Source organism: Podarcis muralis, chromosome 9 (assembly GCF_964188315.1).
Source record: "Podarcis muralis chromosome 9, rPodMur119.hap1.1, whole genome shotgun sequence".
Lineage (NCBI taxonomy): Eukaryota > Metazoa > Chordata > Lepidosauria > Squamata > Lacertidae > Podarcis > Podarcis muralis.
In genome coordinates this window covers 50,411,036-50,438,955 of record NC_135663.1, presented here as the reverse complement: position 1 = coordinate 50,438,955, position 27,920 = coordinate 50,411,036, and the positions used below count along the sequence as shown (strand labels likewise).

The 27,920-nt window shown below is 41.5% G+C and overlaps 1 protein-coding gene across 1 annotated transcript; it reads left to right on the top strand.

Annotated features, from left to right (window-relative positions):
- Positions 1–229: 229 nt before the first annotated feature.
- Positions 230–19,864, top strand: DCTD (dCMP deaminase). Its single transcript, XM_028744173.2, has 6 exons — positions 230–448; positions 6,871–6,982; positions 7,712–7,847; positions 10,877–10,993; positions 16,263–16,359; positions 18,597–19,864. Exons 1-6 carry the CDS (start codon positions 351–353, stop codon positions 18,673–18,675), a joined length of 639 nt encoding a protein of 212 aa, XP_028600006.1. The 5' UTR covers positions 230–350; the 3' UTR covers positions 18,676–19,864.
- The last annotated feature ends 8,056 nt before the right edge of the window (positions 19,865–27,920 follow it).

The window sequence follows — 27,920 nt, the reverse complement described above, 5'->3', positions numbered from 1 at the left end:
CCTTGCAAAGGAAAACTGCGTCCACTTTGGTTGATTTGATTCACTAAGTTTGAGTGCCCGCTGCCCCCTGAGGACTACAACGTCCAGCATGCCAGGAGTTCCGTGGTTCACAATCCCCTCCAACGCGGCACGGCAATGCATCCTGGGAAATGTAGTCCGAGTCCGGACTTAACTTTTTGGAGCGCTTCGACTTTTGTCCCTCCGCTCCTTGAGTCGCCGCGCGCTTTCGAGGAATCGGGCAGAGAAAGCGCGGAGCGGCTTCTGGAAAAGTTATCAATGCGCGTGGTTTCAAGTCTCCTCCTCCCCGAGCTGCCGCTTTGGCGCCAAATTGTAAAGCGGACGTGTCCAGCATGGAGCCGGCGTTTCCCCGGGGCCGTGACGTTGTCCCTGCCTCAGACGGCAGCGAGATGAATGGTGGGGGTCAGACGCAGGCGAGCTGCCTGAATGGGTAGGCGGACGGTGGTGGGTCTCCCTCCTCATAAATTTTCTTGCTTCTCCCTCCAGGCTTAAGAAATGGCTTGCTTAGAAAAATCTCTTTCCTCTCGCCCGCTTTGCTGGGGATTTTTTTTGCAAGGAGGGGAAAGTGACTTGGAAAAACATCCCCCCCCCCCCACGTCGGCTCATTGATCCCCTTCCGTGGAATTTGGAAACTTTCCTTTTATTCCCTCGTTTCCCAACCCTTGAACTTCCGTCTGAATCTTTTCTTGATTTTATGTAACGAGCTCTTTTCCTGCTTATATGCAAGTCCCACAGAGTTCAGGTAAATGGATATGGGATTGCCGCGTCTCTGAACGGGCTATCCTGTTGTTTCAATCGGCTATATAAATAGGAAGTTTCTTTAAAAATGTTTCTGGTTAGAAACTTTTTTCTTTTCTAATCACGTTTCTGAAGGCAATTCAACTTACTTCCGTCTCTGTCGTGGGTTTCCCTGCCCATGCGGTGATGTCTTCTTATTGCACAGAGCCAACCTTGCTTAACACAGATATCCTGTAAGTTGCTTTATAAAGTCACTTTGCAAACCAGTTTGTATCCGCAGTCAGAGAAGATAAAGGGCCAGAGCAGGAAAGAAGCAATGGCAGCTTCTAGTTAAGTAGTGGTTCTGATGGTGATGCCATGTGGACACAGAAAATATTAAAAAAAATAAATTTAAGGAACCGCAGAAAGAGGGGGAAGGAGGCCGAGTTTTGAAATGTTAAAATGATTGTAAAATTATTGAAATGTATAAAACTGAAAATCAATAATAATAATAACAACAAAATAATAATAATAATAATTGTAGGTGAGTTAATGGGGACTGAAAGGATTCTTTCCAACTGCTTCTGGTGTAGAAAATCTGTACCCCTTACCTTTTGTTCTCACTACTCTCTTGCCTATGTTCCTGTCTGGTATAGTCTGGTTTCTATTCCTCACTCATGTATTCACAGCCAGGGTAGTGAATGATTGTCTGGAATATGTAGCCGCAGTCTCTTGCAGGCCATGGTGATGGGTAGATTCGTAGAGTTGGAAGGGGCCACAATGGTCATCTAATCCAACCCCCTACAATGCTGGATTTTTTTGCCCAATGTGTGGTTCAAGAGAGATGCCTCTCTTGCAGCGTTCGAAACTCCCATTGTTCTTAGGCGCATTTTGCGACAGGGAATTTCATTAGTGCAAGCAGTTTCTGAGCTCTGGGTGCAGTACTGCACCTAGAAAACTGCAGAGGAAGGAAAGGAGGACCTTTTCTGCCTCCTCACTTCCAGCCACACTCAGAAGACTGGAGGAAAGACCCTCTTAAGAATATTAGGGAAGTGGGCAGGGGAAGGACTAGAGACCATGTGAAAAATGAACATAATATTTTAGCTGCAGTTCATACATTTTCAGTTTTGTATTCTTGTTATAAAAGAAGCGTGCCTAGACATTCCGTTGTTGCGCCCGTAACCTAGGCTTAAGGTTCCATTTAGCTCCTAGCTTTCATATCTCAGTTTCTAACACTGCTCCCTTGATATAAAAGAATGAAGATAAAGGGAGCATATTGAGGTACCAACTGAGTGATTCCTTAAAGTGGCTAGGACAAAATTCAGTAAGTGCTCTTGCCAGCACTTCTTTTTTTTCCATTGGTAAATTTTGTGATATGTTTTTATGTGCACCGTACCAAAATGTGATGCCTTCTCTCAGCTGAGAGCTGCAAATTTCAGCAAATAAGAGATGTGATTTGGTAAAAGACACATATATTTCTTTTTGCAAAGTGATGGAGATTTTGTCATATTACGGAATTAAAAATACCTTATTTTGTTTTCATGTGTCATTGTTTTTAAATTTTATTATGATTAGGGGCCTCAGAAGTTATACGGTAAGTGGTCTCGGGCCAGTATAAGGGATGGGCTATCATTAAGAGGATGGGACGCGGGTGGCGCTGTGAGTAAAACCTCAGCGCCTAGGACTTGCCGATCGTCAGGTCGGCGGTTCGAATCCCCGTGGCGGGGTGCGCTCCCGTCGTTCGGTCCCAGCGCCTGCCAACCTAGCAGTTCGAAAGCACCCCCGGGTGCAAGTAGATAAATAGGGACCGCTTTCTAGCGGGAAGGTAAACGGCGTTTCCGTGTGCTGCGCTGGCTCGCCAGATGCAGCTTGTCACGCTGGCCATGTGACCCGGAAGTGTCTTCGGACAGCGCTGGCCCCCGGCCTCTTAAGTGAGATGGGCGCACAACCCCAGAGTCGGACACGACTGGCCCGTACGGGCAGGGGTACCTTTACCTTTACCTTTACCTTTATAATTAAGAGGGTATTGGTGGATGGGTGGCTCTGCGTTGCAACATTTCATTGCTGGTCCCACTTGTCATGTAACTGATGCCCCATACATTTTGTGTGTGTGTGATGGTGGAAGTGTTGAAGCCTTCTAAAATGCCTGTGTGTGTAATTTTGTGTTGAGTGGCCAATGGTTGTCTGAAGGGACTTCTAATATTCTTATTTTTGAAAACAATGTGCCCTGCTCCACACAGGCTGAACCACCTTTTCAAATGTTGCAGGGGGTTGTTGTCTCTTGGTCTGAGGAAATACTCTGCGCAGGCATCATGGATGTTAAAAAGGGAAAGACATTTAGAATAACAGTGTATAAAAGATATGCAAGAAGTTGACTGTGAATGTGAGTGTGAGAGGCAGAATATGTGAAGTACATGAGCAAAGGCACCAAATGGCAAAAATATAATTGAGGCTCCTTGCTTGGATGCATAGTAAGGGATGATACAGATGAAGGCTAGCTGAAGAAATGAAAATGTATAACATAAAGAAGAATAGAGGATATCTGGGCTATAAAATAAATCTACAGGGGAACTTTATGAGACTGTACTTCACAGTGATGCTGCAAAATTAGGGGCACTACTAATATACAGAATTATCTTAAAATATATCATTTAGCTATTCCCTAAATAGCTCTTTGAGCTAGCTTTGCTGTGATGTTCTCCCAGAGACACAGGCATAAAAAGCACCAAAATAATTAAATGAACAGCACAGTGTTGTGGATGCAACTCTCAGTGCATTTCAGGAAGAAAAATTATGTTCTGATGGTGTCAGGCGGGACTGATTATTGCCAAAAGCCTGGAAATCCATAAAACTAAACAATATTATCTTCTATAAAGGTTTTGATTACAGTCAATATTCTGAGCAGGGGGTAGCATGCAATTAAAAAAACATACACAACTATTTAGATAAAAAAGGCCTTTCTATGCAAGCATTTCAGCTTCATTTTGATTGTGAAATGAAAGGAGACAAATCTAAAGGAAAGGAAGCAGTTGATGCCCTTGAAGGAAGGAAGGAAGGTTAATAATGTCCAAAGAAATCCAGCCAAAGTGATGAATGTGGTCTTTGGTAGGTGGAGTATTGCCAAAGCCTTACTATATCTGAATTCGTGAGCTGAGTAATACAATAAAATGCTACTGAGAGACAGTTATTAATATTTTTCTGTTTATGAGTCTGAAATGAGCAAATTCAGACAGTTTGCCCCATAATGGTATATATGCCCTATTCAAGTTGAATTAGTATGTGGGCAGGGAGTGGGGATGCACCAACCAGTCTTGTCTTGTCTGATTAGCCCTGGCTATGAACGTTTGCAGGGGGAGGGTCTTTGCACATGTAGCTGTACACACAAAGACTGACATGTAACCCATTTGCTGCACACACAAAGGCATTTGTGCAAATACCGGGGTGTGGGAATGTGTGATGTCAGGTGCAAAGTTAGTTCAGCCCTGCTCATGCAGTGATTCAGCTTGTGAATAGGCTTGCCTGAGTAGGGTTTCAGTCTGAATCTCCAACCTGAATCAAACTCTGAAGAAGTCCATTCACTGAAGAAGCTGGGTTTACACAGTGCTAAAGCCCTCTTCGGGCATTATACTAACAAGGAAATAGAAATGAGAGCTGGGAGGGGCATGCTTGTCCCATGTCATTGGAGAATGGCTCTCTCCAATGGGGAGCCTTCTTCTACTCACATAGCCTTCCCACACAATGTACAACTTATTTTTCGGGAGTTCTGCATTGTGTGGGAAGCTTCCACGAATAAAGGAGACACTTCACGGCAAACAGATGCTGTCCATCTCATTGCTAGGGATGGTGGTGAATCTAATGCCCTTGTCCCCACTCTGGTTAGTACAGTGCATGATTTGGACTAGGCTGGCTGCTGATTGTGTCAGTCCACACCTCTCCACTCTAAAAGTAGTGTTTCAAGAGGTAAGAACAGTGTGCATAAAAAGTGTTTTGAAACTTACTTAAAATGTAAATATTAAGTATGCAAAGTGCTTGAAAGCAAACTAAAACAAACAGCAAATCAATCATCCCAGCCATAGTGGCTGGGGAAGCCCAGCCAGATGGGCATGGTATAAATAAGAGAGTTGTTTTTGTTTTTGTTGTTGTTATCCCTTGAAGGAGGGATGAAGAGGAGATCAACATTCACTTCAAAGACTGTATGTGTTTGAGTATCAACGGCAAGGGGCAGGATGGTTACGTCTTTATGTGCCCTCTTAGTCATCTTTAAGCACTTCTACCTGGTATATGTGAGACTCAAATGTGCAATAGTTTATATGGGAGCAAAAGATAATCTGTTCCAATATATCACAACCACAGTATGAAACAGACTATTGGTTGTTTTTTTGCCCTTCTAGGTTGTTCTGAGCCTAAAAAACAATTACAGAAAGGTGGAAGGATTAACCTTTACTGTAGGATTTAAGCATGAAAAAAAATTCAGTGTTTGTTTTGTACATTAGGAATAAAATAGAGGAGTGCCACTCTACTGCACTCTATGATTCTTGCTGGTGACTTCTAAAGGAGTTATTTCAAAGCTGTCACTTTCTGTTTTCTGAGGTGCTGGATGCGGTTGAGGTGTCCTAGGAAATGCTGGCACGACAGGTGTCTTGGTATATACAAAACCTACAAATTAGAGTTTTAGGTGCTATGGCTGAGTGACAAAAGGTGAGGCTGGGAGACATGTTAGTTTTTTCAAGGAGCTGAAGGCAGGCTGAAAGAGGGAGGCTGCTTCTTTGTGTACCTGGCAAAATTTGGGGTGAATATATTTGGTGGATATATTTGGTAAGGGACGCAGGTGGCGCTGTGGTCTAAACCACAGAGCCTAGGGCTTGCCGATCGGAAGGTCGGTGGTTCGAATCCCTGCGATGGGGTGAGCTCCCGTTGTTCAGTCCCTGCTCCTGCCAACCTAGCAGTTCGAAAGCACACAGTGCAAGTAGATAAATAGGTACCGCTCCAGCAGGAAGGTAAACGGCATTTCCGTGCACTGCTTTGGTTCGCCAGAAGCGGCTTAGTCATGCTGGCCACATGACCCGGAAGCTGTCTGCAAACAAAATGCCAGCTCACTCGGCCACTAAAGCAGATGAGCGCCACAACCCCAGAGTCGTCTGCGACTGGACTTAATGGTCAGGGGTCCCTTTACCTTTATATTTGGTGTGTGCAGTACACACCATGGAAAACAAAACCTCTTGCAAGTCACAGACCACTTTTCACACTCTTAAGGTTTTTCCTGCTCTATTTTAGTTATGTATCTAAAGAATGAAACTCGTACGCATAGGCTTTTCTCTTTTAGACCATGTATTTGTTTGAGAAATGAGTTGATTTGAAATGCTCCTATTTGGGGTTAATTGTTCCACCTGCCTATTCATGCTTCCCAATTCTAGAGATTTGGCAAAAGGGCCATTACTGTCTGTCTATAGACTCCTACAGAGAGATTCAGAGATGGAGCACTTGACTTTTCACATTACAATGTACATTGGCAACACTATTTATGGGCAGTGTAACTGAAAACCATTCTTAGCAGACAGTGATACCACCAGAAATGTTCAGCAAAGAGTGCCTCATATTCTATTTTTATATTTTAGCTGTAACAAAAGATATCGCACCATATGCTTGCAATTAGAATAGCTGGTCTAAGAGGTATCTTTGCTCAAGCAACTTAACTGTCAGTAATGCTGGAGCAAAGAACGTAACCTTTTGCATATTTCTCTAAAGAAGGTAACATTGAGGGATAGATAATAGTTGGCACTGCGCTGCCTAAAGACTGCAAATTGCTGCTTTAAATGAGATAATTTAGTCTCCTTTTGGCCTTTTTGGTTGAAAAAGAAGTGTTGCTCATATGGCACTGGGCAGATATGGAACACTGATATTCTCCACTATTAAATTCTTGATCTGAATTTATAACCTTTATGGTCAGATGCTGCTCTCTTAGTTGTACTAATTAAACCCTCATGCCACTCTGGAATTTTACATCATGGTAATTGACTTATTTCCAGAGACTCAAACACTGGGGTCAAAGTATACCTAATAGACTATTTTTAAAAAATAAAACAATTCATGCAAATCGTAACCATTAGTGTCATTCATTTGATTTGACTTTTGCAGGTATGGCTGTGAAACACCCTGTAAAAAACGTGACGACTATTTGGAGTGGCCTGAATATTTCATGGCTGTAGCTTTCTTGTCGGCACAAAGAAGCAAAGATCCAAATTCTCAGGTAAGAATATGGTGCCCAGGCAGCTTATGTTGCACTGTCTCTCATAAATTCATATGGCAATGTTTCTAGTCATTCAACACAATCTAATTACAAGGATATCCAAAGTTAGAGCAAAGAGGAAACTACAATGAGGATTTTATCTATCAAGTGGTAACTTGAACTGTTTTTTCTTGGGAAGATTGTTATTTTATAGTACTAGATGAGGAGCTGTGTGGTTCCCTTCCCCATAAGAAGTAAAAATACTTACAGTTTACAGATAATGCATCTGATGAAAATAATTGAAGAAGAAGCTAGTGTATTTGAGATTATAGTTTGATCTAGCCATGTAATATGGTATGTTTTTACTGACGTTCTGACTTTTCCATTTTTACCTGCATGTCACTAAGTAGGAACAGACCAACTTAGCCTACAAAGCATCACAATAAAAAGCATTTCTGTACCTTGCATGTTTTTGAATTGAATTGTTATGCTGGGAACTTTTGTCCTCTTCAGGATGGTGCAGTTTGAATGAAGAAGCATGGTCTCAAATGGTGCTTACATAGTGCTTGAACATTTTCAGTGTTGATGCTCAAGGTCAGACCAGGCTCACTTGGGTTTGCTTTATGGGGAAGTATAGCTCCAGCTACAACAGGGTGGGTACCACTTTCCCTGGCAGAGAAACCAGGTGAGTACGGGATCACCAAAATATCTGACCTATTACAAGAAACAAAGTTGTTCATTTCATTTCAGGTTGGTGCATGTATTGTGAATTCAGAAAACAAGATTGTTGGGATTGGATACAACGGCATGCCTAATGGATGCAGTGATGACTTGCTACCTTGGACCAGAACAGCAGATAGTAAACTTGACACAAAATATCCATATGGTAAGGAATACAATATCTACACCAGACCGCTTATTGTTTTTACTTACTAAGTAATATCCTTGCTTTTATTTGTAAAACATTTTTCTCTTTCATATTAAAGAAAGAGGCTTTTACAACCAAATTTTCCTCTATAAAAAAACTTAGGCATTCACATAATGCCCTCTTAAGCTTTTTGTTTTATTTGTACAAGCCTATAGGAATGCTTGCCTAGCAGCTAGTGTAAGTAGAATAAATGTTTGTTTATCTACCCAAAATCAGGCAAATACAGTATTTATTCTTTGTAAGAACTGAAGTTGAACAGAATTTCTTCAAACCTTACAAGAGTTTCAGTGTTAATTGTAAATATGTGTTTTAGGAAAAGCATATTCCAAGTCACAACACAGGCTAGGCAATGCAAAATAAAATTGGACTGTAGTAGTATTTTAATTAGGTCGATGCCATATGTGAATAGTATTAAGAAATGAGCAATTAGTAGTGTTTGTTAAGTTTTGTTGTGTGTGTATATATATAGAGAGAGAGCGCGCACTAAAATGCATGTTTATTTAAAGCAATAGTGCCAATGTAGATTACTCAAAAACCCCTTAAACATGTCCACATTTCATTAGATGCTAGGATTGAGCATCCACTTTCCATCCTGAACATAGATGTGCAAAGAGCTTCTTTCAGTGAGTGAAGTGTTGCCTGATTTAAGTGTCCTTTTCCCACCATTAATGAGGGTGGCAGATGAGGAGGGACAAGCCTCACCATATTGTGGTCCTGCCTTTTACTGCTCTTTCAACATGGCATACATTTTTTGTTCCCCAAAATTACAAATGGGTCCAGTGGTCCGAAAAGGTTGGCGACCTCTGTTTTATCTCAAAATACACCCCCGACCTCCTTTGCAAACAAATTGCTTAAGTTAAATGTAGAACAAAATACAGTGGACCCTCTAGTTACGTACCGCCCTGGATATGTAACTTTCGGGTTATGAACGTGGCAAACCCAGAAGTATATACTTACGGGTTTTGCCACATACACAGAAGCGCTCTGTGCGTCACGTGTGTGCGCAGAAGCGGTGCCTCTGCCTACGAACTTTTCAGGTTGCGGACGGACCCCCAGAACGAATTTAATTCGTATCCGGAGGGCCCACTGTACAGTGGTACCTTGGTTCTCAAACTTAATCCGTTCCGGAAGTCCGTTCCAAAACCAAGACGCGCTTTCTCATAGAAAGTAATGCAAAACGGATTAATCCATTCCAGACTTTTAAAAACAACCCCTAAAACAGCAGTTTAACATGAATTTTACTAACAAGACCATTGATCCATAAAATGAAAGCAATAATCAATGTACTATACTATAAAATAAATAAAACAGTATTATAGATGATAAAATTTTTTAAAAAATAATTCTTACCTGCACTGATGATAGTCATTGTTTGGATGGGGAGCTTTTATCCATTTCTGCAGTCACACAATCAATCAGTCAGTAGCTGAACTGGGTTCCACACAGTCACAAAAACAAATTAACCTAAAAAGCCTCAAAAACAAAAATGCAAAATAAATAGCAAGAACAAAAGCACCAAACTTAATCTATTCTGGAAGTCTGTTTGACTTCCGAAATGTTTGAAAACCAAGGTGCAGCTTCTGATTGGTGCAGGTGCCCTGGAAACAATAGCCGACAGCTGCATCAGACGTTTGGCTTCCTAAAAACGTTCGAAAACTGGAACACTTACAGTGAGGGGGGGGGGGAGTATTTGATCCCCTGCTAAATTTGCCCGTTTGCCCTCTGACGAAGGAATGACCAGTCCGTAATTTTAATGGTAGGTTTATTGTTGCTGTTAGAGACAGAATAACAAAAGGAAAAACATGATTTAGAAGTGATTGGGCTGGATCCAGCCCCCAGACCTTAGTTTGCCTACCCATGAACTAGATAGTTTACTTTTTAATGATTTCTTTAAATAATAATTCTCTGGTGCCAAACATTTAAATTTGGATAGAACTGTGTCCCCTTATTGGCCTATAGCTATTATGCAGAAGAATGAAGCAGAGCACCCGCCAGCTGACCAATTAGAATTTACTAGCTTCTGATGCCTTAGCACCTGTTTAAAAAGACAGAAATCTCACTCAGTTAGTTATCTCCTTTTTGAAGCAGTGTAAACAACAGCAGTTAAGCTGTCACTCAGGTGACCTGCTGGCTTCCTGCTGATAACATTTTATCTCCACAGCTCTAGAAGAAAACCCAGGACAGTTTACATAACTGTTAACCCTTATATAAAACCTTGGAAACAATAGGATTTCTCCACAACAACAAAAAAATGAGTTTTCCTTACGGCGTTACTGTTCTTTCACAGGAGCCTAATATGGTGCTTCTTGGAAATTAGAAATAACCTCTTCACTTTTGGGTTGTTCCAAGATGACCTTGTAGCAATTAAGACAGTCTTAATAGGTGCTAGTGAAGATGGTAACAGTACAAAATGATTGTCTAAACTGCATTCTTAGTTCTGGTCGCTTTTTCTCAAGCTTCATTGCCAGCTATCTTACCTGGAGGTGAGAGCAGCTTGGCTTTACTTCATAATTCCCTCTGCTCTTAAGAACACAGAGTGCACTTGCATAATCAAAAGAACATTCCTATCCATGCATGTAAACACACAAATGAGCTCCTTTATAATGGCAATTAGAGCTCTCTGGGAGCACTGGTGCCGTGAGATATTGCCACACTTAGGGTGACTGAAACTACTTGGCCTTCAGCCTATGGCTTTGCTTCGTCCTGTAGGTGTTCACGAATGGCCATGTTAATGTGCTTAATGATTTCATTACTCACTGCAAGCCTGGCCAGATTGCTTGACCTTCATTGATCTTGGTATTTCTGGATTATTTCCCCTCCCCTTCCCCACTTTAAATTTCTCTCTGGTGTGACAGATTGTGCTGGCTGTTTGCTTCTGGAAGGACGCAGGCATTTGCGGCGTAACACTTTGTTAAGTTTCAGATTGATGACTCACTTTAATGAACGCTCATATGAATATTTGTTGGGTTCTTTTTATCTTTAATCAGTGTGTCACGCTGAACTGAACGCCATAATGAACAAGAACTCTGCTGATGTGAAAGGCTGCAGCATGTATGTTGCCTTGTTTCCGTGTAATGAATGTGCAAAGCTCATCATCCAGGCAGGTAAGGGAAGGTGCCAGCTTGATTTCTCAGTGTTGCTGCACTGTCTGTTCATGGGTACCTCATCACAGATGTATTTGGTTTCCAAATTGCGGCTGTTTAGATCTAAATTAATTGCACTATCAACCTTTAAGACACTCCTTGTGTTTTCTATACTTGAGTGGTGCCAGGTTTTCCCATGCTAATTGCATCCTCTGTGATTCTTAGCTTGTTTTTAATTCAAGTTTGCCTCTTCCTCGACCAAGAGCTGCCAAGGAACTGTGCAGGCGTTGCATATAATTAGTGTCAATTTACAATTCTCTGACACATCGCGAACAGAAAATGGGGGTGGGGGAGAGAGAATAAACTGTGTGTGTCACAAGATCTGCTGGGAGTATATATATGTAACATTTTAATTTGAGCGTCAGACATGGTCGACACTTGAAGATTTTATCTCTTTGGTCATAAATGTCACAGAGACTTCTATGATCTCTCTTATAATTATGTCTTTCATTACAATAGTGATAAATCTTCACCACTGCAGCAGGTGTGCTAGTCTGATCATTAGTCCTTTCTTCAGATTATTGGATACTAGTAAAATGTCCATTATTATGACAAGATGCAGAATGAAGGCTTATATATTTCACAGATCCCTGTGGTCTGAGGGAGGGGGAATGTGCATCTGTACAGGATCTCTTGTCAATGAGACCTGGGTCACCCGCTGTTAACACTCATAGGCACGCTTTCCCCAAGTGCAGCACATTACTTTGGGAAATCTCCATACCACAGTGCTAGAGTATATTCTGTGCTTGCAAAAGGTCCCACGTTAATCCTCAGCATCTTTGGGTCTGAAATTCTGGCGCGCTACTGCCAATCAATGGACCAGTGGGGACTGACATTTCTCTGTGAACTTTCACTGTAGGGATGAATGGCAACCCTCACTTATTTGGGAGAAAATAAAGGGGTGCCCCATTGGGATGGGGTCTAAGTCTTCTCCTGCCTGCATAGGAGTTTGGATTTGATATCCCGCTTTATCACTACCCAAAGGAGTCTGAAAGCGGCTAACTTTCTCCTTTCCCTTCCTCCCCCACAACAAACACTCTGTGAGGTGAGTGGGGTTGAGAGACTTCAAAGAAGTGTGACTGGCCCAAGGTCACCCAGCAGCTGCATGTGGAGGAGCGGGGAATCGAACCCAATTCACCAGATTACGAGTCCACCGCTCTAACCACTACACCACACTGGCTCTAGGGACATTCTGCTCTTGTTTCTTGGCCATACTTCACTATGATGGAAAATTGGGAGAGTGACACTTGGTTTCAGGCACTGGGCTTTTATACAGCTAATTTCCTCTGCCACAAGTGGAAGAGCTTTAATTGCAATATAAATGGCTCTGTTTTGATTAAATTTTAATGTTAATCAACTGGATTGGCAGGCCAAAATTTTAGAAACATGGAGAAACTTCTCACAAGTATTCCCTTGTAGATTTTAAGCATTTTATCAGGGCTGAAATGTAAGGAGGGGGGAAACAATATGCACTATTTTTTGAAAAAGTTATACCTAATGACACCACGGCCATGACACAATTACTTAGTCTATTGTAAAGGGCAATAATAAAATAACAGTGCCAAAATAAACTATAAATATAATGCAGTCTTGCCTCTGAGAAGACACTGCCCTGCTTTGTCTGACTGCTGCGGCTAGTAAGGGATCCTGGGAGAGACTGTCTTCCCACCTTGTTCCCAATTCCCCTGCCAGCCAGGAGTAGGAGATTGGAGACAGTTACAGCTAATTGACTGGCGTTCCTGCCCACAAACCAAATAAGAGGACCACTGCAGTGCCAGTGCAGACCACCAGTGTTGTTGACCCCTGTCCCCCAAGGAGAGACGTCAGAGAGATTCATCCCTGTTGGGGTCACCAAGAGAGTGAGGGTACCACTCTCTTTAATTTTGCATTTTTGAATTTAATCATCTGGTATACAGAAGTGAGTTACGTATTACGGGATGGCAACTTGAATTTTGCATGCGTTTTGCAACCCGGAGTGATAGTTTGCGTTGCAATGTTTCTGAGTGTTTTAATGTTGCTTGAATCATAGAATTGTAGAGTTGCAAGAAACCCCGAGGGTCATCTAGTCAAGCCCCCTGCAATGCAGGAATATGCAGCTATCTTTTGCAGGGATCTAACCTGGTGGCGCTGTGGGTTAAACTACAGAGCCTAGGACTTGCTGATCAGAAGGTGGGCGGTTTGCATCCCTGTGACGGGGCGAGCCCCTGTTGCGCGGTCCCTGCTCCTGCCAACCTAGTTTGAGAGCACGTCAAAGTACAAGTAGATAAATAGGTACCGCTCCGGCGGGAAGGTAAACGGTGTTTCCGTGTGCTGCTCTGGTTCGCCAGAAGTGGCTTAGTGATGCTGGCCACATGACCCGGAAGCTGTACGCTGGCTGCCTCCGCCAATAAAGTGAGATGAGCGCCGCAACCCCAGAGTCGGTCACGACTGGAGCAAATGGTCAGGGGTCCCCTTTACCCTTTACTTTAACCTGCTACCTTGGCATTATCAGAACCATGCTCTAACCAACTGAGTTTCATGCCACTTAGGGGAAGAATCTGAATCAGTACAGAGTAAGGCCCTACCTGAGTCAGAGATGGCAGGATGTATTTATTTATTTATTAAATGTATATCCTTCCGTTCTTTCAAAAGGTGTTTGTATGATACTGTTTTGCCTTAGATGAAGGTGGCGAATGAGCTGCTTCTAAATCATACGTAATTCTACCAGGAACTTTTTTGTGGATTTTCTTTTTTAATGTTTAAGACAATATTTTCTTTTTATGTGTTAATTATGCTACTTTAAATGTGGATCACGGTTTTATTTGTATCTGATTCTCATTCATAGTGTGATATATATATATATATATATATATATATATATATATATATATATATATATGAATGATCATTTTCAGTTTGGTTGTTTAAGATAGGCTGTAAACCACTTAAGAGATTCCTTTGGAGATGTGAAGTGGCATAAATTTGATATAAATAAATAAATTGATAAATGTAAAATAAGATTCAGTGAAATAAAGTATGTGTAAGGTACATAAACACAAGTATGATTTAATGATAATTAAATTTTTAGTTCTCAAAGGTTAATTTCCACATTTTACATGGGATATGGCCCTGGAAATGCCTCAGCACATTGTATGTATTTCTTAATTTTTGATGGAAATGACACCATGTAATATTGGGGCATTCTAGAAATCTCGGTCCATCTCGATTTTGCCTAATAAACTCATTTGCCATTATATTCATTTGCTTTATATGCAGCAGTGAAATAGTTAAGCTCTTAAAGCAATCACTCTTTCAACTCTCTCCTGTCAGACTCATTGTCAGTTATCACTCTTGGTTTTTTCTGTTCTTTGTGTGTTCAGGATGTAATATTGACATGTTGGCAGAATGGGGAAATTTGTAGGATTGTGCTCAGCACAGTCACAGTTAATGCTTGCAAGTCCGGTGGGGGAAGGGAAGAGCCATGGAAGCAGAAAGGGAAATTGCAAGAGATATGAGTGCTTTGAAATTGTCCAAAATCTGCTTTAAGTAATTACGTGAGACTGTCCTATTGTGTTTTTTTAAGGATGAATTCACGATACATACAAATTCTTCAGAGAAGAAATGTCTCCTGTCTTTCAGTGTGAAACATTGTGCACACTGATGGACAGTAATACCTTCGCATCCTGGAAACAGAAATGCCAGCAAAGCAGAAGACAATTGGGTTGCAGCAATTTCACAGTTGCAGTTCAGTGTGTGGCTCCATCTACTCTAGCTTTCTTTATATATCCCACCAATAACTCTACAGATCCGCTTGGGGAAATATATAACACTTTTGGTATTGCACCCTCTTAAGTGCTGGGCCTGAAAATCCTGAGGCTAAATCTGTCTTCCTCCACTTTTGAAGTTCCATGACCTTCAGAGTTTTTGGCCTCTTTAACAATCCTATCTCTTCCCAGATTAAGCTACTTTTTAAAAAAAATTATATAGCAGCATTATAGGACAAAATACCTATGCTCTAGATCTGTCATGTCGGTTCTAGTTGTTGCTAATGTTGGATGCCCTATTTTAACTTGTTTGTAACATGCAGTATCAGCATGTCTTTAAACTCTTTAACTGGTAACAAGTGGTTTAGTTTAAAGAAAACTAGGTGGGTTAAGTAGAGAACACTCTGAGTAGGAAACAAATAATGGCTCAACAAAAATTCCCCATGCTAACATCCTCTCCAGATCTCTAGACAATCTAGTGTGAACATAACTATGTGCAAATATTTGATTCAATTTTTCTAAAAGCTGACAAATCTCACTATTAGTCAAATCACACCTAAACCAATTGATGGGTTTTACCCTATACAGTGGTATCTTGGTATGCAAACGGGAACCGTTCCAGAGCCCCGTTCGCATCCTGAATGGAACATAAGATACATCTGCGCATGCGCAGGTCACGTTTTGCTGCTTCCGCGCATGCGCGTGATGTCATTTTGAGCGTGAATGGCGAAACCTGGAAGTAACGCGCTCCATTACTTCCGGGTTGCCGCAGAGCGCAACCCAAAAGCACTCAACCTGAAGCACATTCAACTCGAGGTATGACTGTAATTAAAATAGTGTCCATGAACCTCAGAGCTTTTACTACTGCATATAGCCAACAGACGCGGGTGGCGCTATGGGTAAAACCTCAGCGCCTAGGGCTTGTCGATCGCATGGTCGGCGTTTTGAATCCCCGCGGCGGGGTGAGCTCCCGTCTTTCGGTCCCAGCTCCTGCCCACCTAGCAGTTTGAAAGCACCCTTAAGTACAAGTAGATAAACAGGTACCGCTTTATAGCGGGAAGGTAAACGGCGTTTCCGTGTGCTGCGCGGGTGCTGGCTCGCCAGAGCAGCTTCGTCACGCTGGCCACGTGACCCGGAAGTGTCTCCAGACAGCGCTGGCCCCTGGCCTCTTAAGTGAGATGGGCGCACAACCCTAGAGTCTGTCAAGACTGGCCTGTACGGGCAGGGGTACCTTTACCTATAGCCAACAGAACTCTGAGCAAAGGGTTGTCTTCTCCCTTTTCTGTATACACTGGTGGGAAATCCTGCTGCACATAAGGGGCTGCTTTATTAGGAGCACAGCTGATTTGGAAATTGGAAGATTTGCATACATTTCTTCTGCTTAAAAATATCTTTATGTAGATGTTACTTTTTTACATAAATTTAACTCTGTCTTTCCTTGAATGCATCTAAACATTTTTGCTTCTCATTGTTGTGTCTACTCATAGGTATAAAAGAAGTTATTTTTATGTCTGACAAATATCACGATACTGTGGAGATGACAGCTGCACGGCGCTTGTTTGATTTAGCTGGAATTATATACAGGTGAGGTAATGCATGGGCTCTTGCATCTTTTGTCCCTTCCATCCTTTCATATGCTTCTGTGCTGTTCTGAAGCCCCACACCTATTCAACTATAGGCCTCCTCCCATTCATGATGCAAGTAAGTGAAGTGATATCATTAAGGGCTCAAAGGATCAGGGCCAAATACAAATGCCTGCTGTAAGCTTTTCTGTAACCTATTTCACAGCCTTTGTGCAAAAAGGGATGTAGTGGCTGCCACCAAATATATTTGGATTCTTTGAAAATCATGGCAGACAAGTCTCCTGCCCCAACCTGTAGAGAAAAGCAGGTCATATTTATTTATCTATGAGGAAGATACCTTTATGGAAAACCTTATACCTTCTTCCTATATTGCGTAGTATTTCCCTAAGAAATATGGCCTCTGTTTGTACATTGCAAAATGCATATACTAATTGTTTGCAGTGTTATTCTTGTTTGTATTCTGCCAAATAAGAATTTATTGTTCACGTAAAATATAGGCTGTATAGCATGTTGTCATATTGGCTGTGCTTAAAGAATATAGCAGTAGAGGTGTTACAAAGGTTGTCTTCGGTTATTCCTAGCAAGTTACTTCTTAAAGCTGAAGCCTCTGCTTCCTCACTCAGAAAACAGTGTCTTACTTCCATGTAAGAGCATAAAAGATAAACATCAGGTTGCAATCCTATACACCTCACCCGGTTTAGCTGGCCAATCAAAGCCATTTCCTGGGATGTCCTGTTTCCTGGGGTGTGGCCGCTGTCACATGCTGGCAGCTTCTAGGAGCCACAGGTGAGAACTGAGTGCAGGGGGGAGACCAAATGTGGACAAACTACCCCAGAAGGAGCACAACATGTTCCCCACCAGAGGTATTGCCCTCCCCTAACACCCCAACTCCCCATCCAAGTGCAATACTCCAGAAGAAATTGCAGTATAGATCCATGATAGATACGGATTGTGACTAATGTTGTGTGTACACCACTTCGCAAACCAATGGTGGGAGAGGACTTTATGCAGACTAAAGGAGACTGTGTACACAGCCTTCGGGTATAACCAAGCTAATCTTATCATGAAATATGGCCTGAAGGGAAAAAAGGGTATATTTTATAAGGCACTAAGGGAGGTTAATGTGTTCAACTAATGGTTTAACACCTTTATGATGCCGTGGTGAAAGGCTAATTATTATGAATTTAAAAACTTGAAAATCTTAATATTAATGTAGAACCTTCTTGAAGTTTTGCATGTTTTAACAGTTCTGACTGAAAACGTTAGGCTGACTTCTAGCTCCTGGGCTAAAGTAGAAATCATGAGCCAATAATGCAGCATTTGAAATTCTGTTCTAAAGTTATTCCTTGTATTATATGTCTACCATGGGCACTAGGTGAAGTGGAGGCATAACTCATTCTGTTGCAAGTGAAATATTTCCAGAGCTTGCCCATGATTAGGGTGCCTCCAGCGCTTCCAAGCGATAGGCTGGATAAAGTGTGTGTGCCACCCTCCTCCCAAACTTGTCCTTCATTCTCTTGGCTGTTTTTGCCTCTTCGTATTGATTTGTGAGGATATGGTTATGCTTAATGAATCTCTAGAACTGAATTGTCAAGCTTAATGAGACACTAAATCCACACTATTTGCATAATCCTCTGTTTACTGGTAGATTGTAAAATATACACACAGTCCCCAAATACCTTTCTTGCTAATTGCTGCAGCAGATGCTCTAATGATGTAAAAGGATGAGCTTTGTTGGCAATATTAATTTTACAATTCTAAAGTTGTAACTTAAAAATTATTCCAGTTTCACTAGTTTATATTTTCTATCCCCTGCATAATGCAGTATATTTCCCCCCTTTGCAGTGAAATTACTGAAGCAAACTTTGGAAGTTTTCTGTGAAAAAAATTGGCATGAAAAAATATCAAATGTTACAGAAAGACTGGTTACATGATGCCACCTCCTGCAGCTAGGTTGTTAGAAATCCTTTGACTCCTGGCTAATTTATGAACTCCAATAGCTGAAGAACATACAAACTAAGCAACCCCATGTGTCTTTTTGTCTTAGACTTTCTTGTCCGGGTTTCTCTCAGTATGGTGCACTATAATTGGCTCCTATAGAGATGAAACACAGAGTGAATCCAATGATATTTTCCCCTTCTTAAAATTTAGTTGGGAGGCAAAGCAAACAAAATGTTTAACTACTTCACTAGCTAATATCCATCTCTCTCCTTCTCTCTCTCTCCATTTCTTCCCCAGGAAATTCAAACCTAAGTGCAGTAAGATAGTCATTGATTTTGATTCAATTAACAGCAGACCGTGTCAAAAGCCTCTGTGAGTTACATCTAATTAAATCTCTAGAAGATTGTGATTATCCTTTTCTTAGAAGCTGCTAATGCCTTTCATCTTGAAGTTTGGCATAACTTTTTAATAGCCCACTACAGTTGTAAGTAGACATCTAAGGAATATGTCAGGCCCAGAAAATTTTTGCCCTCCTTGCCATATGTTTTAAGCTTTGACTTCCTGGAGTTTTCCAAATCTTTTCTAAATGGAACCTATAGGTGAGGTCTGGACTTGTGTATGAACAATAGGAAAGGTGTGTTCACTGTGCCAACATCTGATGTGAATGAAGAGAACCAAAGTCACAAGCAATAACCTTTGAATATTGGCTCGATCAAGAAAGCTGCTGGATAGCTTGTATGGTGACATGTAACTGTAGGAATGCATCTACCAGCCTAGCAGGTATGCATAAAGCACAAACTATTGAAAATGTCATTTTTCAAGCAATATGGCTAGATGTCTCTATAACAGTCAAAATATTGTGTTGTGTGAAATCCATACTGGTACATTACACCTTGATATTTTACCAGATGTTCATCTCTTTAATTGCTTCTCCTGTTGCAGTGTAGCGTGTGAGCATGTGTTCAATTATGTTTGAAGAATGTTTTGTATTGGATGTAGTTTCAGAGTAGCTTTAATTCCTTTCCCCCCAAGATACCTTCCATTTAGCAGAGGATAAGTGCATAAATCATTAGGCTTTCACCTATGGGACTCTGTTTGGAACTGATTTTAATGTCTAAAAGGAGACACATTTATTGGTCTAAATCTCTACTAGACAATCCAGCACATTACAATTCTGGGATCAGCCTCTAAGGTAACTTAATCACTGCTTTCCCTCTAAGGGAAATGAGGAGATTCAGTCCGCACTGAGGTTGAACATGCCAAATGTCATAATTATGGTTTTAGCTTGCTTTTAGTTGTTAAAAACTGGCCCTGTGCCATAAGTTCTGGAAACACAGGCTAAAACTATCAAGGGCTTTCAATATCTCCCTTTCTATTTGATTTTGGGAGGGAATGCCTAATTGTGCATGTTTAGAAAATGTTTCCAACCCCAAAGGTATTCATGTTTTTTAAACATTGTGATGTTTTCCTGGACTCTTATTTTCTATGTTGAAACCATTCTGTAGATTAAGACATTGTGTAATTTGGCTTGCCACCAGTATTATTAAAGTCTTATTAAAATCCTACTTTGTTGAAGTAGACTCATTATTATTATATTACACTATATGTTTGGCTCTAGAGAGCTGCTGTTTCTGCAATCATATGCAAAGTGTATTTTGTATATTTGTTGTATCATTACAGAAATTGTAATGATCAAAAATTACTTTGCTGCTGAAGAAGTCATGCTGTAGTGGTGGTTACATGTGAACCTTTAAGTTTTTTGTGTTTTTTTAATATTCAGCCAATTGAAAAATACGCTCCAGCTTCCTCTAATTTCCATCTGAAATCTGGCTTAATTGTTTTAGGAGTATTTTCTTAATTTGTGGGTCAGCCTAACCATTTATGCAGATGAATATTGATTTTGGAAAATACATGGCATTTTATTTAATTTTCTTTCTTGTGTGTGTTTCTGAATATTTAAAGGAAAACCCCTCAAACACACAAAAAGCCTCTGGTAGTGTATTGACATGGCAGTGTCATGTAGATTGAAGTGCACATATTTTTCTTGTCCACACAGTGTCCTAATCCAAAGGCCAGCTGAAACGTTTTTCCAATCTAATACTCCTCCCTTCCCCACCCCCAAATCTCTGGATAATCTGGTATGAAACATATTGCATTAACACTGCACAAGTGTGGATGCTCTGCAGTGCGATCTGACATGCTTTTGTGGCTGGTTATTCACCTAAGTGGTGATGTTCTTGGATTTCACAACACCCTTGTTCTTAATGCAGTATCTAAAGGATGTGCAGAATTGTACTGCCTAGATACGTATAGAGACATTTTCCTGTTGTGGTTAGTAGGGCAGTGCTTTGAAATGGTTGCATTTAAAAGGAAATATTCCAAACAAGCAAGAGTCATTCTATAAGGAATTCCTTGATAACTGAGGCATAATAACACTAAATCAGAGAGGAGTGTTGCTGGCTGTCATGACCAATAAGTAACACAAAGGGCCCAAAGTACTCAGTAGAATTGGTACGCTCAAAGGAGAGACATGCAGGAAAATAAGAGATAGACTACTTTGTCACTGCTGGTTGATATTCAGCAGCATACACAAGGAGGTAGAAATGCAGGCCTCTTACAAGCCTAAAGGAAGTCATTCAGTTATGCATGTTCAAAATTATTATTATTTTTAAATCCACTATCCTAAGCAGTACCAAATGCCTGAAGAGGAGATTATGAAAATTTTGACTCATTTGGATGCTGGTACTACGGTCTTCTAATCACGGTGATTTTTTTTTAACAGTGTCTTGTTGTTTAGTCAATGTGTACAGTAGTCCAAGGTTTCAAAAAGACCACCACCACCAAAGGAAAGAAATGCAGTCATGGTTAAACCACCACTTAATGCGTTGGAATGTTACTTTGCAGCATATTTTAGCTAGTCAATAAACAGAGAAACCTATGCTTGCTTTTCATGGAAAAGTTTTATCAGGGATACAGGTTGGCTTTTACCTCCGTTGTACTATGTTCTAGCTGGAATATTGCTGGATTTAAAAGTACCCATTAATAATATTGTTACTTTTATTTTTTGTTCATAACAAGAACTTGAATAGTGCGTGTACACAAGAGACTCTTAAGAATCCCTGAAGGCAGTGCTGCTATAACTTCTACTGAATGAGAGGTAGGAATGGTTCATAGTGCTATCCAGGCTTCTTTTGGGTAATGTGATGGGCACTGGTTTTCAGCATTTCTGTCTGGAGGGAACACTTTTCACATGGCTGCAGAACTGCCAAGCCTCTGCTATGGATCCGTTTGTTCATTTTGGAGGACTTGGGGCATATTCCTAGGGTGTTCACACAGGTTATTGGCCATATTAGAGGAGTCTACATATCAACGTACAGCTGCACAATGCAGCATAAAATCAGTAGTGATTAGCAAGCTTCAGGGAAGCTTTTCTCCCATTACCGATCTTTTCATTCAATCTCTGAATGAACTTGAGGATTCCTCCAGAATACTGTTTGAACACTGCTGCCCTGGAATGTCCCCGTTGCAGAGAGCTTTGCACAGTGCCTTTCACACTGCATTAGCCAAGTGGCCCCAGGGAATAAAAAGAAACGTAATAATGAAATATTCCCCTGCATATAACGTTTGATACAGGTTCCTTGGAAGAGCTATGAAATGTCCACCGAGAGCTCCACAGGAAGACTTTGGGCTTAACCAAAGCATATTCCTTTTTTAAAAATTTAGAACAGGGTAGCTGTATTTAAGCCATTCCATTTTGAGATTATTATATTTATGCTGCTTTTACTGTATTGGCCATGTGCCAATGCCAGAATGCAAGTATGGCAAAGACAGAGAGTTTTCTATTACAAATCCAATAACAGTTTATGGCTTTGTTCTTCTGGGGTCCTAAATCACATCTGGCTGATAATCTGAGGTGCTTCTTTTAAGCTTTAGTTTTTGATAGGTTCTAGAAATATGCCTTTGCAATAAAGGAACATTTGTATGTGTGGAGTTTTGTCCGGTACTCAAGGCGTGCAGAGCAATCTACCCTGCCATAAAGCAGCCTTTTACTCATGGGACCTTTCTGTGTTGTCTACCAAGTTCCTGTAGCTGCAGGTGTTTTACTTCAGTTGCAAAGGTGATAGAGACCCTGTACTGGGCTGTCAGAAACCCAGTGTTTCTCAGATCTTTTCTTTGGTGAGTGACTGTATTCTACATTTGCTCGTATACTTATAATGAACAAGGGGCATGGGAGGTACATTTCTAGTAATGCCAAACTTGTTTAGAACCCATCTTGCTCTTGGATATCTGCTGTGAAAAGGCCAAGAAGTGGACATAAATAAAACCAGTTAATATTATAAAATATAATATAAAAAATAATTGCATGCATTTGGCATTTTGCTGCTGCAGCCATAAGGATGATGCATATATTAATGCCCTACTGATAACACATTCCCCCTCCCTCCCATTTGCATTCCCATTTATCCCTTATGATAGAGCAAGGCCAAATGGTATATTTAATAGCTTTTGTGATGGTTGTCTAATATATATCATGTCCCCATCCAATGCTTTGAAACGGGGCAGCTCCCAACACATTTAGAACCCAGCCTAAGCAGCCAGTGGTAGTTCTGCCAGTTTCTTCTCTCTATAAAATATCTGCGACAAAGCTGCACCATGTATCAACTTTAATTTTATCAGGTAATAATTGATCTATAACTCCAAATAAAGGGACGCGGGTGGCACTGTGGGTTAAACCACAGACCCTAGGACTTGCTGATCAGAAGGTCGGAGGTTCGCATCCCAGCGACGGGGTGAGCTCCTGTTGCTTGGTCCCTGCTCCTGCCCACCTAGCAGTTCGAAAGCATGTCAAAGTGCAAGTAGATAAATAGGTACCGCTCCGGCGGGAAGGTAAACGCCGTTTCCATGCACTGCTCTGGTTCGCCAGAAGCGGCTTAGTCATGCTGGCCACATGACCCGGAAGCTGTCTGCGGACAAACACTGGCTCCCTCGGCCCATAGAGCAAGATGAGCGCTGCAACCCCAGAGTCAGTCACGACTGGACCTAATGGTCAGGGGTACCTTTACCTTTACTTTACCTCCAAATAACTTCCTTTGCTGTCTTAGTTATCCTTTCTCAAGTCCTTGTTCTATCGTTGGTGATATAATTAAAAGAGGGGATGGGTACAGAAGAAGAAAAAGAGGGGGAGTAGGAAATCAGCCGAGAGTTGCAAAACTACATCACATCTCATGCACGTACCAGAACTTGAGTTACAGTGCTGGTGCAAGGGCCTCATCCTCTTGTACGAACACTAGGTTCTTTGCACTGTATCATATCCTCAGATCCACTGACATAACATAATTCAGTTACTTAAGGCGAGATCGTTTTGGAGATGTTATTTTCCTTTCCGACTTCTGAAAGGAACAGCAGGAGTGTTCCTGCAACCCTCTCTGAGTTACTGTTGCTGTCTCCAGAGAAATGAGCTTCATCTAAGATGTATTCTTGTATACATGTCGGGCTGACACCTTCTTTTTCTTCATTCTCTGGCTGTTCCATCCAGGACTACAGGCATCTCGGCTGCACATGTTGAGATCTGAGTAGTAAGCATTGCAAAAACATGTCTACCTGTATGGGTTGTCTGTTTTAATTTAGGGGGCAAACTCCTGATCGCCGCAGTGTAGGAGACAGACAGGCGGCGAAGAAGAAGAAGCTTGGAAGCTTTGATGCCTTTATCTGAATAGGAGCCAGCAGCGGTGTTCAGCAAAGCGGGACTGATCTTCCTAGGGCTCAGCTACACAGCTGCAAATAAAACATTCACAAATGTGACACTGGATGTGTGTTGATTCCAGCCTAATCTCTGGAAAGGAGGCTTGGACTAGAAGGAGCACTGTTAACATACAGAATGAAGTTTGAATCTTCAAAAGTAACCGTAAAGCTACTGAAGAAGAGAAAGGAGAAGCATGCTGAGGACAATCTTAGTTTATAAACAAATATATATGAAGAAACTCAGAAATTAATTGCACAACAATCCCACTGATTTAATTATTGTTAAGATGAATTACATAGAAAAGAGTAGCTATTGAAATTCACAGAAATTCCAGACATGGGGGCAGAGGTTACCACACGTCTGCTAAAATTGTCTTCTTTTCAATTCACCCCTGCAACACAGTGTGATCTGCAGCCTGCTGATTTCTATATACGTAGCTGCTGTTAAGAGCATCAGCAGGTCTGAGCAGCTTTTTCTCTCTCAGTTATATTGCCAACTTCATTCTCTATAGCTGTAACTTCTGGCTCTGCTACACAGTGATTTATAGTGTCCATCTATAGCTATTTCATGCAGCCTTTTTGCCCACTGCCCAGAAGCTTAGGGCTTACCTCCGCTTACCTTTTGCCCTGCATTTTCTAGACACCGCTCTGCACTTTCAAGTTCTGTGTCCTAGTGGGTTGTGGGTTTTTTGCCCTGCCACCTTCTCAAGGAAAACCTGCCCTTTAACCCTGAATCAGAACAAACAGCGATTTGGGTTTTCTGGGGATTTCCGTTTGCTCCAATTCAGTGGTAAAGAGCAGGTCTTCGCAGGGAAAGTACCAGGAGGGTGGAAGCGCTCACTGAGCTTTAAACCGCCTAGAAACACAGCAGGAAAGGAAATGTGGATGAGCCCTTAGTTTTAATGTCGATTATTTTGGACACAATTAGACCTGTGTACACATCCACACCAAGGACCAGATGTCACTGTCACATAACAGTACTAATAATAACTGCAGTTGTTGGTCTGATACGTTCACATCTCCATCTGTACTAGGGCCAACAAGTAGAAAGCTCCTTACTCCTTATTTCTAGTTTAGGTATTGAAATAAATCAGTGAAGAATGTGTGTTTATACTTCCCTCTGGCAAAGAAGGGGCTGCAAAAGAGTTCATTACCCCCTCTCCCGAGACTTGGACCGTTATAATTAAGTAGTTAAAGGCAAAGGCCACAATCCAACACAGAGATAAATAGGTCTAAGCCCATTGTGCTCAATGGGCTTAGCCATCTTGGGTTGGGGCCATAATGACTGCGCTCATATTGATTTCTGTGGGATTAACTCATGAGAAGCAAATTTAGGATTGCAGCCAAACTGGAACATTTTTAAATAAATTAAACAGCTGTTTAAATCCGTAAATTAAGATTAATGGGCTAGCCTTAAAAAGCATCTGCATAATAGTTATAAAATAGCCTTTCCTTTATGCGAGAAAAACATCTATACTTGATAAATGAATGGAGCCGGGGGAGGAGGGGATTTTGCACAAGGAACATTTGCCAAGCAGCTACAGTGAGTTACAAAGAAGACTTTAAACAAATGCTCTCTGCATGTAATGCAGAATATGGATACCAATTTTGCCCTGGGCTCTTTTGGGAGGAAGGGTCAGGTATAAATTTAATAAATAAATACAGAAGAAAATACACCTAGTGTTCAAAGGGTAGTAAATTAAAAATGCATTTTAGACTTTAAAAGTACTAAGCAGTAACCTCCTTTAGCAACTTTATTCAAAGGCTATTCTTTTCCACAGGTAACTGCCAGGGGAGAAAGCATGAGATGTGAGGCAATATCAATATGGCCTAGTTTTGAGTTCACCACTCTTGTGCCCAGAGACACACATGTATCCCTAAGTGGCCTGCCCTGGTGCCAAAAGGGCCCTTCTGCTGAAATTAGGCTTGACAGAAGCATTCCATAGTGACTAACAATTGATTCTGGTGTAAGTGGGGTCCACAACAGTTCCTCCTGATTGCAAATGTGCCCTTGGGTCCAAAAAGGCAGTGGTGTAGCGTGGTGAGGGCCACAGGAATGGTAGCTAGCCCCAGGCACAAAATTAGGGGCGCAAAATTTCAACACCCAGTGCTGCCTCAATACAGCTGTGCACTTCCGTTTCTGGGTTCTGTTGAAAATGGCTTCTCCATATGAACCAGGAAGTGACCGCTCCATACAATGGAATAGACTCTTCTCTTCTTACGTCTGCAGCTGCAATCTCCTGGGTGATGTGGACACTGTAAGGCAATTGAAACGTGCATGCGTACTCTGTATGTTTTGCTCCCTCCCACCCACCGCTTGCACGGCCCCAGGCACTGGTAACGCATGCTACAACACTGCAAAAAGGTCGTCAGCCCTTGATCTAGTAGGCAAAATTGTCTGAAGGAATATGACAAGTTCTGAGCATTTCAGAAGAGGGATAATAAATAGATACACAAGATATGCACCATATTTTAAGCCTTTGGAGTTTAGGGGTTACTACAGGGTGTATGGTGAATCAAATGAGCATCAAGAATAGCTTTCTCAGAGTCACTCAACAACTCTCTGTGGTAGGTTATTGTTCTCTCTCATGGTCTGATGAAGTATGCTGCTTGTCTGCATACTCTCCCAGGAGTCCCTGATGAAGACACAAGATTGCTGTGAGCTGATCAGAGGTTTGGGTTATTGAGACCCTGCACTCTCTGCAACAGCAGGCAAAAATATTGCAGACATCCAAGCAAATTTTAAACAAAGAAGTTAAGGAAGAAGCAAAAGCCAGTTCATCAGCAGGCAAAGAGTCTTAAGATGTAAACAAGAGCCAAGAAAGTGGACAGCAGAGACCCAGTGGAGTTGCAAGACTACACCTGCAGCAAGTGTGAGCTGATTGCTCTGTTGAAAGAGGAAGTAAGGACTGTGTTTCCACACCTTGCCTCATTAGAGAAGATGAGTTCTTGGAGAGGACAAGAGGGCAGCTCAGCAAGGAAAAGCGGGGAGAGACTGTCAGGTAAGATGATGAGAATGGCAATGGGGAAGATAAAACTGCATGGAAGACAGGATGTCAAAGGCATTCTGATCTATAGGAACTAAGAAAAACCTTTTAGTATCTTTCTAATGAGTGTGACTGAGGATCCTGATAGAGGACAGCTGCAGCAGGTTGTGCTAGGTAGGAAGGAAGCCTTTCAACCCTTCAAAGACTAAGGCAGTTCAACTACTGTCTGTAGAAAAAAGGTGAAGGGTGGTGGTGATTGGGGATCCCCTACCGAGAGATGGCTGTGTGCTGACCAGGCCTGTTAAACTCATGAAGTACATTGTCTCCTCAGTGCATGGATTCAGGGTATGAGGGACAGGTTGCCCAAGACTGAACACTCATCAGCCCTACTTGCCAGGCAGAACTACATTTTATGTTTGACTATTTTAAATTTATATCCCACCCTTCTTGCCTAAAGAGCACATTAATTCTTCTCATAAAGAGGAGAGGAGTACAAAAAAGTAGACTTCTTAAAGTGAATTACTGGCTACACAGATGAATATTGATCTGAAATGTTCAGTTTCTGGGACCCAAGGTGTAAGCTTTCTTTATAGGCTACCTCCTGAGGGCTGGAGAAAATGTGTTTGGCAAAAAATGGGGTGCTTGATCAAAAGGTCTTTAAAGGGGTAAGGATAAATTACCTGTAAGGTAATGCAAGCACCAAAAATAGGAATTTGCTACAGACGAAACTGGGAGACCTATGGGGGTACCTGGAAACCTTATACTAAAGTAACAGGGGAGTCAGTAGAAAAGAGTATCTAAGGATTTAAATGTATCCCAATGTGCAGAGTACAGATAATGAACTTCTAGTATTGGAAGATACATTCAACTTGACAGGTATAACAGACTTGGT

Coding starts and splice junctions, on each gene's coding strand:
- DCTD (XM_028744173.2), top strand. CDS start 351: ATGGAGCCGGCGTTTCCCCGGGGCCGTGACGTTGTCCCTGCCTCAGAC. Junction 6,983..7,711: donor GCAAAGATCCAAATTCTCAG/GTAAGAATATGG, acceptor ATTTCATTTCAG/GTTGGTGCATGTATTGTGAA. Junction 10,994..16,262: donor AAAGCTCATCATCCAGGCAG/GTAAGGGAAGGT, acceptor GTCTACTCATAG/GTATAAAAGAAGTTATTTTT.